A 15,304-nucleotide genomic window follows, 5' to 3' on the forward strand; every position below is an offset into this window, starting at 1 on the left:
GAAAAAAGGGATTAAATATTAAGTGAAGAAGAAGCATTATCTAGATCATTCTAAAAATTTTGGAACGCGCGCGATTTCTAAGGTCCCGCGCCGCGGAACATCTGTGTCACACATTGCTATTTTTTCAGATGTGTCTCGACAGCGTTTGAAACATCTTTCAGGAATAGGAACATGATCTTGCAACAAAACGAGAGAGTGATCATGAAACGAATGTTAATGCTTTTCCTGTTTGGATGCCATTCCAGCACCTGAAACCTTGTCTAAAAAGGAGTATTAAAACCTACTAGTAAGAAATTTTACTTTATAAGTGTGTGTATATGTGATTTGTATTTATTTTAGAATTCCTCACCCACGACTTTATCGGTCTCTATTAACTAATAAATGTAAGCATAAATGCATGATAGTCTGCCCGTCCTTACAAGATAGTTTATTTTTGTCGGAAAAAAAGGATAAGTAGTGAGACGAAAATCAGCCGAAGGTCTTCAATTGATCGGAACCAATTTCAATCCAGGTCGGCGATGAAGCAACAATGTACGCCTTGATGGCAGAGATCTGGATGTATTATCTGGAAATGATGGAACTTGCAGGACTCGCTTTTTTACCGATCACGTTATACGATACCTTTTTGCGATGCAAACACAGTATCGAATTTCCACAAAGTGAACCTCAAGCTTCCTATATATTCAACTCAAATGTGTCGTCGACTGGAGAGTTGCTGGAAAACATGCTGGTCCACCCCTTAACCACTTCGGCAGGCTTCTCGTTCGGGAGGCAGTAGCAAAGTTGGTAGCCGTTGGTAGAACAACTAATGCCTGCTAGACATCTTGACAACTTGAGGTGAAGTTTCAACCCACCGAAAAGCCATACCACTTGCTTAATGGACATATTACCGTACCGTAAGATCTCCAAGCGTCAGTTACCGTCAGAACCGTGGGCGTTCTGGTGAGATATCTGGACCCGCACCACGCTCCGGACAAGACTTATCAGCCATTCACAGTCTATCAGTGCGGCAGTAAGGAACACCGTTACGTGTAGGCGGCCTCTTCCAACCTTTTTCTCTGACGTCTGACAACACCAGGCGAGCAGTGGTAATTAAAGCAAAGAGGAGACGTCCAACTACAGGGCAGCAGAGGCAAACCGGTTTTCCGGAACATTCTCCTGTTTCCAGCCTTCAGAAGCTCCGCATTTTCAGCACTACCTCATCCTCCTCTGTGGTTCACCCATTAAGCGAAATGCTAGCATGGTGATAACAATTAAGTATACTAGGCGACGAACCTGAGGTAGAAGAGTAAAATCGGAGCACAAGTAAGCGAAAAACAGCAAGTTGAACCCTTCTAAAAAAATGGAACATTTAAAATCTGTCGAGTGTTGAGGATTGGCTTTGATCGGGTTGGGAAGGATCGGCTATGATCGATTGATTTTGTTGTTGTTACACTTTCTGGTTTAATCGGTAATCTGAGATTCAACGGTCAACTCTTAACGTGCAGTTGACAGGACAGCCAGGAATGTCAACCTTTTCGTTCCAAAAAAAAGAGCCTCATCACAACGATTTGACAGGTACTCGCCGGCATGTACTCATATTACCCAACGTACTTCCTTTCACCGCCATCAAAAGTCATCTCTAGTGCATACACACACCTGCATATATACACACTCACCAACAAAGGCATCTCTTTCATCAGTAGGGGTCAGCCGTACGGGGTTTTCACCTCATAATATTTTAAGAACCGAGGCTTATATATTAATATACGCATAAAGTGTTCAGCCAATTAGCAGCAGGAGGGCAGCAAAAGACCTGCCTAAGGCATCAATCTTCGCGCAATGAACAATCTCTGCCGAGTCTGCATTAGTTTATTGCATTTTATAGCGGTCTGCAGCGGCGTATTTTTATTGCACTTCACCGAGAACGATCAGCTCAACCTCCCAGTTTTACGATCGTATATGCTCCGCCGAACCGGACCCGTCATGACACTGGCTCGCGAAGGTTTTGCAAGGAAGGATGCAAAGCGCATGCGAAACAACCGATTGCACAAGATAAAAAAAAACTGTAAATTGCTGTTTAATGCGCTTTTACAATCAGTGGGTGCATTCGTTATTGAGGGAACCCAAAAAAAGACGCAATAAAATCCATCCCAAAACGGTACAGGTTTTTCACATCTTTGCCGCCCCGACCGCGGTTGCCTGATCGGTCCAATAATGAGCGAAGGATATCCGCGAACGGCAGCGCGATTGGGGGAAAAGATGAAAGGTTAAGATTTGTTTGTTGGTAAGATTTGTAATAAATTCCAACATGCGGCTAACTCAACGTCCTGTACGAAGTGACGTGCAGCACAAACAATTCTAGCACGTCTCACACCAACGTTCAACAAACCAACATTTTAGCGCTTTATCAACGCTTAGGCAAAAAAAGGAACAGCAGAAACAACGAGAATTACCATGTGCGCACGAAACGCGATGATGTGTTTTTATTAATATATTTATCCCACCATCTCTCCTTGCTCTGCATGTTGCTCACATTCCAAATTTTGCTTTACGAGCCTTGCTCGACAACAAAACACGCTAACATGTCGTACAGCACAACCAGCTTGGGTGGATTTTTATGAGCGATGCTGAGCATCAGGCACCTGAGCTCGCGGGCCCGAGCGAATGTCGCCAAAACGCGCGGAGACGGTGCAAAAAGGTCGTTTTACACTATCTTAAGCCGTTAAGTGCAAACTCGAAGCACCAGGCGGGGTCAATGGACGTTTTGGGTCGGCCGAAAGTCAGCCAGCAACTCAATAAGAAATGAGTGCCTTATTCCTATTCAGGCAGGGGACCATTTTGTTGGGAAAACATTTTGTAATCATAGCCAGCTCGTATACACCATAATGTGTGGCTCTTATAGATATGTCTTTCCTCTCTCTTTCTCATTCTCTCTCTCTCTCTCGGTTGCTCTTTCTATATTGGTGTAGTTTTGTTTGGTTTACAGATTATTTTTGGCGGACCGGATTAGTAAGATTTTGTTTCGAACACATTTACGAACAACAACGCCAACTTGTGACAATTTTTTATTCATCAGATTCTTCTTTTCTTCGCTCTTTCATCGCTCCTGCTTATTTTCCATTTCGATTCAGCATTCGCCTCCATTCTTCGATGGCACCTGTTATCAGCGATAGCGCGCCGGTTTATCGTAATAAAAAAGTAAATTATTTCTGCACTCCACGATTCAACCTCCAACAAACAATTAGGCGACAGGGCTGGTCAACCGTCAGGGATGCTGATATCATTTGAAATGTTTCCACTACATTGGAAAAACAAAATAGTTACTTGTTGTTTATTTCTCGTTCAATGGATAACAATGATCCCTGTGGACGTTCACAATGTTATGTTTTGAGAGCTGCAAAATTAAGCAAGTGCAAAATATTCTATTCGCCCATTTTTTCTCGTTCTCTCGCTTTTGCAAAACACATACTCAACACTCACTATCCTCCTTCGATTTCGATAAGATTTTCCATCAACCAGCCGACAGCGCCCGGGGAGGTTGGGTGTCACTTCTAAGAGGTGTTAATCTATGCCATTAAGATGCTATCTCAGGCGTTACAGGCCATCAAAATGGCGAAACATTCGCTCACCCACGAAATCCATCGACCCGCACAGTTTATCAAGCATAAGCAACAGCGGCCAAAAAAAAAGTTAAAAAGCTATCCACCGAGGTAGGCCGGAAGCGGCCTACCCCATACGAAGCCGCCGGCAGTGAGCCAGAAAATCATAATAATAATAACAATAATAATAATAATAATAATAATAATAATAATAAAAGCAACAGAAAGAGATGAAAAAAGCACACGCATCAATGGTCGATCGCGTTTGGCGTGTCTGGAATTTGATCTTCGGTTGAAATTGAAAGAAGTTGGCGTACACAAAATAAAACTCAACATCACCGGGGGGGGCGGGGGGTGGGGTGGGGGGGGAGGAAAAGCATTCCGAAAACTGCCTGCGCTTACAACGGGAAATGATGATTCTTTCCATTCGTTTCTCACATTTTCCTTCCCCGGGGAGGCGTCCAGAAGAAAATCTCAATCGCTTCGGATCCTCTACCGAGAAATGAACTGACGAGTGTGAGTGACAGAGAGAGAGAGAGAGAGAGAGAGAGAGAGAGAGAGAGAGACAGAGCGAAAGAGAAGCAAATCTCAATCGCTATAGATCCTCTGCCAAGAAGCATGAGTGAATTCGAGAAAGAGTGGGAGAAAACGTTTCGGTGAGAAATCGGAATCGGAACACGCATGAAACGGTCGTGATCGTCTACCATCGGCACCAGCATCACGGGAAACTATTCCAGGGTGTGAAGGAGAGAGACAGAAAGTGCAAATAAGCTTCCAGCTCGGGACCATAAAATGGCATAATTAAGTAATTTAATTTATACGGCTGTGTGTGTGTACGCGTGGTTTGAAGGCAAAAATGAAAAGATGTGTTTTTTTACCTCGCCTTCCCCCCTCTCTCTCTCTCTCTCTCTCTCTCACAATTGCCAAAAGACTTTAGCGTACTTGGTTTTAGAGAAAAGTCTCACAAGATAGAGAAAGCAAATTGTGTTTTTAGCAAATTCTGAAATTCCACAGCGTCGCAGGCGAACATAAATGGCGCACATCTACAGCAAACAAGTATCTTTTGGGTAAGTTTTGAAAATCAACACATTCCAGATTCATGTAAGGATATTTCATTTGAATTTGAACTAAACTGACAATAAATCATACTCGGATGGTTATTGAGGCCTACAACACCCTTATGTGGTAATTTTATGAAAAGTCCAATACGGTAGCAAGCTTCTATTAACAGCTCTATCACTTCTGGTTTTTATTTATTTATTTATTTATTTCTTTTGATAGAGACTGGGAGTCTTACTTTCCCTTGTCATTATTTCATTTTTTCCATTACTTGTCTCATAATCTACAAATCGACGGAAAACCAACCCCCCGCAGTCGTTGCTCGTTATCGTTATTTGCAAAACATAATGGCTCACGGCTAAACCAAATCTTACCCGTTTCCAAAAGAGCGGCAAACGACGAACCCCATTTGTGACTTAATAAGGAAATGTGCTTCGATGAACGGATTGGCCAGAAAGAGACAGACAAGGGAATGAGGCTGTTGATACCGACCGAAAACCCGTTCATCCCAACGTGGGTGGAACGCATCGGCCATTCCATGTGGTGTTCTTTTTGCATCAGCCCTTAGCGAGCGAGCAGACACAAATCTGCGCAGAAACTGCGTCGCATGGAAAAGTGCAAGAGCCATGCAAAAAAATAGCAATACGAAGAAGAAGAGGCAGACTAAGAACCAACGCACAACGGTTCGCTCATCATCGTCCGTTGTCAAGAATCTTTGTGTTGGACCCGCGTACACACCACCCCTATCACCCAGGACTCCCAGGATGAGGCTTCTCATTTTCTTTCTTCTGATTTATTCTTCCTTTTTAGGCAGACTCCTTTTTTTCTTATAAATATATATATATATATATATATATACATAGGAGAAGACCTTGAAGAAGCTGGCAGCAACGGAGAATGAAAAACAATGGCGAAAGGAAGTGGCCCGATGCCTTGAAGCTAAACCGAGCAAAAGGCAGACCAAACCGCTGGGCCAAACGATTGTTGAACGTCGCGGGCAAAGAAGCACACAACAAGCCCACACATATATTAATGCACCGCCCTTAAGGACACTGCGAGTGGGAAGATTGCGCATTTGCCAAGACTACACCCCAAAAGGTAAAAACAAAAGCCAGCCGAAGTACACACTGACGGCACACAGGACGAAGCGCAACGGCCCGGGCCAAACCATGTTAGGTTTGCTGGCGGCTGCCCTTGGGGCGGGCGGGAACATGTCCGAGAATAAATCCCTCGTGTGCGCTCTGGACATGACTAAACGAAGAACAACAGTGACACACCAAGCGACGAACCGGTTTTTCCCTCCTGTAGTGATTTTTTTTGTTTTGGGTGTTGCGTTGCTGGTTTTTTTTTTTTTTTGCAATGGTTTAGCTTTGATGTGCGAAAGGCGTGCAAGGCACGTGGATGAGATGGTCTTTGTGATCAAACTATCAAATGCTGTGCGAAAGCCGAAACTTTGAAGCTCGGAAATAAAATGCTACAGCAACAAATAAAATGTTTTATTTTTTAAGCTAAATGGAACTAAAATGCTACAGCAACAACACTACATTTGTGTTCATAACGAGTTGATGCACACAAAGCATAGCGCGGCATCCCGACACTAGCGCACCGGGAAATTGACAGCATAATAATAAGTGATAGGGGGATGGGGGAGGGAGAAAGAAGAAAGGGAGTGCACGATGATAGGGAAGGACAGTGATGTGAACAAATATTTTATGCAAGAAAAAAAACGCAACAGAAAGCTTTACCGGCGCGCGCGATTCGCCGCCTGTAAGCCCTCCTGAGAGCAGAGGAACAAACACGATGACCATTATCGGGCATCATTTTCCCAAAGGAATAGTGTAGTGTCTTGGTTGTTGTCTGTGTTACCGGTGTTGCGGTAGCTAGGGTTTGTATTTGTCGGACGATTTGCGCTCTGCGCTTGGACGTTCGTCACTTACGTTCTTTTATCAGAAAAGGTCTTTGCGCGTCAGAAAAAGATGATGAAAATAAATGATTTAAAATCAACCCAAAATAATGTGCTAAATGTATATTTAAAAAATCTCATTTTCGAATTGAGCTGGTACAAGACACCGCCTCACGCTTCTTTCTTCTTTACTGCTAATAGCGTTCAAATTAAACATATGGCGAACCGACTATCTAACACACGCTGCTTTTCACCCCACTTAAAGTCGGATGACGCAACCACAACGTCCGGCACACGTTCGGCTAAGTAGAAGATAACCAACAACAATGTTGAACACATCTGCGTGCATATGGGTAGATTAGTGTGTGTGTGTCTGCGTTCTGTCCGCTACCACCAAGTGTGGTGAAGACGAAATAGAAAACACGCTTTCCCACTCAACAGTATGCGCGCCAACCGTCGAAAAATGCACAGAAGCTTTCTTGTCATATTTGTTTGTTCTGGAGTTTATTGACCCTTTTCTCATGAAGTCTAGTACCCAAATGACATCCTGTTCCCAGACAGCATTAATACCTTTCTTCCATATTCACGTGACATTGGCTCTGATATTTCTAAATCTGTTTCCTCGAAATAAAATTCAATCCTGCAAAGCGGTTGCGTCGTCGTTGTGTTTAAACTTTTTTAAATAAATTGTACCAAAGTGCCATAAAGACAAAAAAAACAACAAAACTTGTCACCAAAAGCACGGGATGGGGCAATAAAGAAAGCAACCATACCTCACCCATCACCATACCATCCCGCGGTGATTCATAAACATCACCCATCATAATCATCATTGCCCGATAAGTGTCATTTGTTTCCCCGCTGTGTTGACTATCAAAATTTGGGATGTGTGCGTGTGTGTATGTGCGTTGTATCATCCGCTCACCGGGGACACACACGCACGCACGTTAATCGAGCAATAAAATAAGGCAAAGAAACAGCCAAACAACGCGGCAAGAAACCACGCTGGAACGACCATTCAAAATGCCCACGCTCACCATGTGAGGGACACACACACACACAGCATCATTATGATAAACGACGAATATTTATTTATGGCGGGATATAAGGAATGTGGAAAAATAAAACAAAATAAAACGAACAGCATTTGGAAAGGATTTCTGGGAAGCGAAAAGCGTTAAAAACCCGCCTACACACGGTGGGGCGAGACGTTCGCGATATGTGTAAGGCGCTACACAACAGTGAGCTGCCTTTTTAAAGCTGATTTTTGTGTTTCTTGCTTTGACGACACAACAACAACAACAACAACAGCAGCATCAAAAAAGCCACATTTCACTTCCACCGATTTCTTACAGGAAGAAACAAAAGAAACCACCATCAAGTAACAAATTTCGCTACATTGTGATAAAAAGGCATGGGGAGGAGGAGGAGGAGGGGGATGTTTCGGTCGCTGTGTCGTGTGCTGTACCGGGTGCAATAAAAGTGCAATCAATCAGGCGAACAACAACAACAGCAGCTCTTTCGCGAGAATGGAACACACAACGAAGAAAGAGCGAATAAAAATGTTTGATTTACATTCCCCTCTTAGCATTCTTCGCTTTCCCCCGCCGTTCGTTTCGCCTCACAGGCGAGGTGCAGTTATATGGCTGTTCGCAGATCAACACACACACACACACGCACGCACAACACCACACTACATCCAGTTTCCAGCAAACCGAGAACATCTTCGAACCAAGACTTCTGACGGCAGCAAGGTGAACCAATAAGGCACACACCGAGAGAATAAGAAACTCGCAACACACACACCCATACAGAAACATTTCAGGGCTTTTTAAAAGCTTGTTCATAAATAATTATATTCACGTTCTGTGCCACGTCAGGGCTAATTTGAATAATTTATCGACATCGGCGAAACGTTGTCCCAAGAGGGGAAGCGGCGGGTGGGCGACGCGACTGACCGAGGCGAGCTCGAGCGAGTCCGTGCGCACGCCTGGCTTAGAGGGCAGACTAAGAGGGGGGAAAGGAGAGGAGCGGGACGTTGTGTGCACTTATCTTTATGCCTTTTTTTAATTTATTTGTTGTTTCATTTCTTTTCGCGGATCCTCTTCCCAATTTTTGTTTCATTCCATTTAGCTCAGCTCTGTCTGAATCTGGTGTTCTGTTCTGTGCTCTTCCTTCTTGCTTCTTCATTCCTTACAACCTTCACTATATCTTTTTATCCGTATTTCCCCTTCTTTGTTGTTAACATTTTTATAGCTTTTTTAGCTCACACTGCGTGTATCTCTTGTGTTCTTCGTTTCTTTTCTTGTTTGCAAGCTTTTGTTTTCACTTCCCATGTGTTACAAGTTTTAATTTTTGCACAATACTATTGTGTTGTATTTTTTATTCGTCCTTATGTTTTTTTTTACATCATCCCTCCAGCTGAGATATTCTCTTCTTATCTAAAAAGCAGCCCCCCTACATTAATTTGCATAAATCTGGAAAAAAAAGCTGTCGCTCGGAGGCGCTCTTCTGGCCTCCCACACAGCAATACCGTAACGCACGCCCCTGCGGATGAATCTCGCTAATGCAGCTATGGGTGTTTTTAGCAATAATTTATCGCATTTGCGTGAAACCGTCTTAGAATTGTTTTTTTTCCATACTTCTAGATTACTTCATTCTAGCAGAAACGGAAAGCATTCGTTCTTTCGATCACTGTGTTTTGTTGAGTAATACTAAATATATAAATAAGGAATATGATTGTTCATTAATCTTTTCTTTCCTCTCTTTATTCCTTCTTAAATCGATTCTTCTTGCTTTCGTTAACTTAACTAAACTTTTCTACCCATTTGTTTATTTCTAAAACTTTCCCTGTTCACCAGTGTAACATTTCCTAATTGGTTGCGAATCCAAACCCTTTCCCTAGTCCCACTTGCTTGTTTCCATGCCCGCGACCTCCAACAACAAAATTCAGGCAAACTCCGGAAGGCACGGGGCAGCAAAAGAGAGCGTGCACGGAGGTTCATTTTTATCAATTTACTTTTGTTTTGTGCACTTTCCAAGCGCAGTGTCTCCGCGACCCAGGTCTCTCTCTCTCTCTCTCTCTCTCTCTTTCTCTGCCACCCACCGTTTTTGGACGCCAAAGTGGCAACATTCTATCGCCAGTGTTTGTGACACCCTGGGCATTGAAACCAAACCGCCCGTTGTCCGTACGGCTCTGCTTCCTCCACAGCCCACTCCGGCTAATAAATCGCGTGATCGCGAAAACTGTCTCCCCCACACGACACTCTCCGTTCGCAATTGTCACTCGGTATGCCCTGTCTCTTTCTCTTTCTGTTTCTCTTTCTCTCTCTCTCTCTCTCTCTCTCTCTCTCTCCCTCTCTCTCTCTCTCTTTCTCTATTTATGTAACATACAGACAAAAAGTTATGGGAAGAGAAAAGGGACCCGAGGGGGAAAAAGGGAAGAGAAAAGGGATCGATTCAAAAGGCGACTGCAGCGAGCGCTAACGAACGAACACGCGCCGATCAAGGGAAAGAGAAACTAAAATACACATATCCACAGTGGTGGCTACTTAAGTAAGGCTGCAGTCAGTTTTGTTGTATTGAAATATTTAGATTAAAATTGAGAAATGTATTTATTTAACTCATTTTTTTAAGGAAAAACAACCTAACAAGCAACATATAACACATAAACATTATCATCGAAAATAATAAAATAACACTTGGTGAGTCTTACTTCTCTGCCCGCCACTGTATGCCGCACAATCCTCAGCGAATTTGGATCGTTGGTGTTCTAATGGGCGAACGAGAACTGTAACTGCAACCCGCGCGCATACACACACACACACGGGCGCAGTGGGGACACAACAAGGGTGGTACACAGAAATTTATTGCCATTTATCGTCCGAGTGCTATGGTTATGACCGCTGTTCGGCCATTATTATTTGGCAGGCCGTGACTCGGCCGGAACGATGGCGCGCGCGTTGCGCGATTTATGGCAAACGAACGTTTCGCACTCCCCGCAAAGGATGCGGAGGGAGTTGGAGGAAGGGATGGGGAGAAAACACCAATTTCTTAGTGCCACCAATTGGTGATGTTTGTTGTTGTTGTTGTTGTTGTTGGAAGCGGAGTAGGAAAGGAAAATATATTTAAAAAAAAAACAATCCTCTCTCACACACAAACCCAAGAACGAACTAACTTTTTGAGACGATCGTGACCGAGCCGCGAACAATTAAGCTAACTCAGACACATGCGATGATTTAGACTTAACAGCAACGGCGAACCCCCCCCTGTCGGCACAAAGCCCCAAATTAAAGGCGCTGCAGCCAAATATCCATGCATCTTAGGTGCATCATTTGTGATGTTTTATTTCCCTGCCAAAAGTATTTGTCTCACACGTGTGTCCGGGATTTGAACTCTTCCGCCTGCGTGTGTTGGATCTCCTCGCGGGCATTTGTTTATCCCGGGAATTGACGAGACTTTACTGCCTTTTAATTAGCCAGGGCCCGTCGTGTAGCCTGCCCGCACAACTGACCTGAGCCGTCGGGCGTCCTACGCAAAGCTACAAAATTCGCGAGGCTTTGTCAGGTTGCAAAAAAAAAATTGTCCAATTAGCAGCAAATGAATCCTTCAACGCGGGGTTCCGCTCCCCGTAGAGTCCTCCTGCGGAATCGAAAATACTTACTTGCAGTAGGATGCACCGTTCGGGCGGCTGACGCACGTGCCGCCATGCTTGCACGGAGACGGTGAGCACGATAGGAAACCTGTTGAAGAGAAGAATAAGAACAAGAGGTGAGAAAAATTAGTGAATCATCCGCCTGGAAAGGGAACGCGTGCGTCTCGCAATCGAGCCTCTCGGCGAAACAGCAGCAGCACAACAAAGTTCTGAATAAGAATAACAATCACACGAGAGCGACTGTTGAATTGCCGCGGCACGGCCGGCCGGATGTGTGCTGTCGCGTCCTCTATTTGCAAACGCTCACTGCCCGCCAGCCCGCCCGCCCTGACCGTTTTAAATTGTGCGAACACAATCCAACCCTCGCCCACCCCTCGGTTTGCGGGGCGGTGTATTAGCATACATCAATTTGAATCTTCAACGAGGTTGCGAGCGGAATGGGGGACACTTTTCTACCAGAATGAAACCATTTTTGTTTGATGCCTTTGGGATAGCACATCCCTCCCTTCATCTCAACTAGAAACACACGTCCAAAATGCATACTAGCATCGTTTAATCATCTATCTTTCGGCTGAGGTTATTGGCCCACAAAAAAAGAAGAGAAAAAGAAAAAAAAAACATAAGACATAATTGCAAGCATAATTTTTGTACTCATTCTCACCGTGCATATAGACGTAGAGCGGTTTTGTAGCGTAAAAGACTAGACATTTCTAGAAGTAGCTCAGTTTTGCAAACAGAGCTACTTCAAACAGAGCTTCATTTTTGGAGCAGTGGAATAATCTAGTTTGTTTACAGGCCAGAAAAAAAAACAAAAAAAAAACTCCGAATAAACCTTAACGCATTTTAACTTATTGTGTTAATGTTTATAGACAAAAAAACGAAGCACTTTAGGAAATGAGCTACTGCAATCTACGTGATGTAAAATTTATAAACGTCCTTCATCGAAAACGCAACAAATTTCATCGACAACCAGCGTGACGTGACATTGTCGCGCTACGTCTGTTTGCACGGTACATTTTTTTTCTCTTTCTTTCTTTCTCTCTCTCTCTCTCTCTCTCTCTCTCTCTCTCTCTCTCTATCTCTCTCTTTATCTCTCTCTCTCTGTCTTTCTGTCTCGCTCTCTGTCTTTCTGTCTCTCTCTCTCTCACTCTCACTCACTCCATTATATTATCAATCACTGCCACTGACAGCACGTTCCACAGCACGCTTAGGACCCGAGAAACGGATATCCCATCCCTTGTTTATGCCTGCCCGTGGACTAGAGCTGGGAAGATCAACTAGTAACTCGAATCGGATGTCTTGGAATATTTAATTTTTTAGTTTAGCCGATGAGAGATCCTACAAGACATGCTCTGGAAATAATAAAACACTGTGTTTATTCAACTGTTTCCATCTTCTTGGCCGTTTTGACACGATGAGCATTGCATATCGTTAGGGGACTCATATACAACTTCATGGTCGATTATAGTGAGCGCATTTGCTCAAGTTGCTCATCCCTGGCGACTGGAATTGGTGGTACCGATCGAACGGGCAACGTGTGCAGGGGCAAAGTGGATGCGCGCGATGGAACATAAATATGCTGACACCCTCAAGATATCATTTAACATGCTGTCAACTATTCGTCTCTCGCTTTCTCTCTCCCTCTCGAGCGCCTACAAAGGTCGACACAAACAGTGTGTGTGTGTATGTATGTATGTGTGTGTGGACACGCTGACGCGAGATTCTAAATAATTGGCCGGAATTCAGACCGCAGGGTTGCGCGGGTGCACGTCGGGGGTTATTGGTGGACTGCACCGTGAGCGCGTGCCGAGCTCCGAGAATTATGCGACATTCGCGGTAAAGAGCACGGGCTCAAAGGCTTGGTTTCCGTTTGGCAACGCGTACTCCCCAGCGTCGATTACACATTGACCACCGGCACCCCACCGAAAACGGGGAGGGGTTGGATTCAGGTTTTGTGCCACCTAATAATGTGCGCACACCCCAGCGACACTCAAACGAACCGGACCAGAACCGTTGACACCGCGCATTGCAGCGGAATGGTGCTACTGCTGCTAGCGAAGTTGAGAGCTCTGGATGCTCTTTTGATGCGGCTCTCGACAACTCCCAGACCGGCCAACGGGAACAGATAGCTCGAACGGGCATAGGGAACAATGTTTGGGAAGCGATGTGTTATGCCTCTCCTGTTTATGACAAATTACATTCCTACGCGACTGCCAAGACCTCTGCACACCCGACGGCTGCACTCCCACAGGAACAGTACCACATGCGAGAGGGCTGCGCATGTGTGATTGGTAAAACGATTTGTGATGTATCTGTAGTGCGCTAAGCCAAGCCGTTTTATTAATTTCTTTACGCTCGTTTATGTTTTTCACGAATCTCTTTTTTTCACTTTACCATCCGGTAGAGAGAAAACAAGATGTCAACAAGTTAAATCACACCATAAAAAACACGCAGACACCGATTATAATCATTCTTTTGGGTACCATCTTCTATCCGCTTCCCCCTGCCCTTCTCAACGCCTCCGTAACCCCCAGCCAGTGAAAAATCCTTTCCTCGAAAAGTGACAGAGGAAGCAAAACACTGCCGGCTGCGTAATTGTCGAAGGGGCTATGCGTCGACGACGTCATGGGAAAATCCTGGTCACGGCACCACGGCAACCAACAACAAAATTTGGGAAATAAATCATGAACCACACGAAGATTGTCGCTTTTTCTCTTCTTTTGTCTCTCGGTCTCTCTCTCTCTCTCTCTCTCTCTCTCTCTCTCTCTCTCTCTCTCTCTCTCTCTCTCTCTCTCTCTCTCTTTCTCTCTTTCTTTCACTCCAATTTTCCTCTTTTTCCGGTCGGTTTGGATATGCCTCGTCTCGCATCAAATTGATCAAAGACCCGTTTTCCCTTCGTCACTACCACCAAACTACACCAGCATTGTACGAAATTGGAAAAATCGGTGCGTAAGAATGCGGTACTGCTGCGCCGCCGCCGCTCAAGTGGTTTTTACTTTTGTCGGTGCTTTCATTTTGGGCGGCTTTTTGTGTACATCCGAGATGCAATTGACGCACTGTGCGCGCATCATCATCGTGACGATGCAAGCGGGGCGCGCGCTGCTGATGGGAAGAGAGGAGACGCACGCGCGCCACACATCAAACAGAACGATGAAACAAAAAAAAAAGGGGGGAGCACAAACAACCAAAAAGGGGGACACATGCGCAACCACCAGCCACCAAACAATCAGGGACCGTCGCGTTCTAGCATCACCCATACCGTGTTGTACGTTGGTGTGCGTCTACTTTCTTTCTGTAACCGGATCGTGCTCGTTAACAAGTGTGCGCGGCCTCCCGGCAAAGCGGACTCTGGTGGCGGAACGAACGAGACCGATTTGTGTGTGTGTGTGTGTGTTTTTCTTTTGCCTTTGTTTTTGCTGTTGTTGATGTTCGTTTTCGTGTGAGATTTTTGTTTGGCCTGTGTATCGTCCGCAGGTGGTGGTGTGTAAGTGGTGTTTCGTTTTACTTTTTGTCTGTCCCTGTCTGTCCCGGTTCTTAATTCCAGCCACTGGTGGGCAACATAGTTGCGCCCCGGTTTTTACGACAACTGGGGTTTACAGCATGCCCGGGAGATGGCAAACAGATGTCTCCGCTGCCTCGCCGTGCTGTCGTTGAGTTGTATTTGATGGTTTTCGCGGCAGCAGCAACCGTGAGATGGAAATGCAGGACAGCACATAATTGCTGTCGGATGTCGGTCCGGGGGGAAATTGTCGCGGTTGAAATTGGTTATTGGAAAAATCGAGACGAAACGGTTTGGTGCCGTGACCAGGAGGGCATGCAATCCGTTTGCTTCCAGTGATCCGTGGATGGATTATTTGCATTACCAAATGTTTAAGGTGAAAATCACATCTCACCAAGGACCTAAGGGCAATGTGTGCGCATTCCTGCTGATACAAATTTCCATTCCATTCCCTAGATATGTGTACTCGATGCAATAATTATCTCCCTCTCAATCTTTGTCTCTCTCATCCTCATTTTTTGCTGGAATTCTCGTTTCTCTTACCCATCCAGCGTAAGTGTGAGTGAAAAGCGATATTAGGAAGCATACCAGAAAATGCAACATACAAT

The 15,304-nt window shown here is 44.8% G+C and overlaps 1 protein-coding gene across 2 annotated transcripts in view; it reads right to left on the bottom strand.

Annotated features, from left to right (window-relative positions):
• Positions 1-15,304, bottom strand: part of LOC120961045 (neurogenic locus Notch protein) — a 76,223-nt gene that overhangs the window by 35,360 nt on the left and 25,559 nt on the right. For both annotated transcript variants that reach the window (XM_040384630.2, XM_040384622.2), the window contains exon 3: positions 11,207-11,285. In XM_040384630.2, coding sequence (XP_040240564.2) covers positions 11,207-11,285 — 79 coding nt within the window. The remainder of the gene's footprint in view (positions 1-11,206; positions 11,286-15,304) is intronic.

The sequence above is a fragment of the Anopheles coluzzii genome, chromosome X (assembly GCF_943734685.1).
Source record: "Anopheles coluzzii chromosome X, AcolN3, whole genome shotgun sequence".
NCBI lineage: Eukaryota > Metazoa > Arthropoda > Insecta > Diptera > Culicidae > Anopheles > Anopheles coluzzii.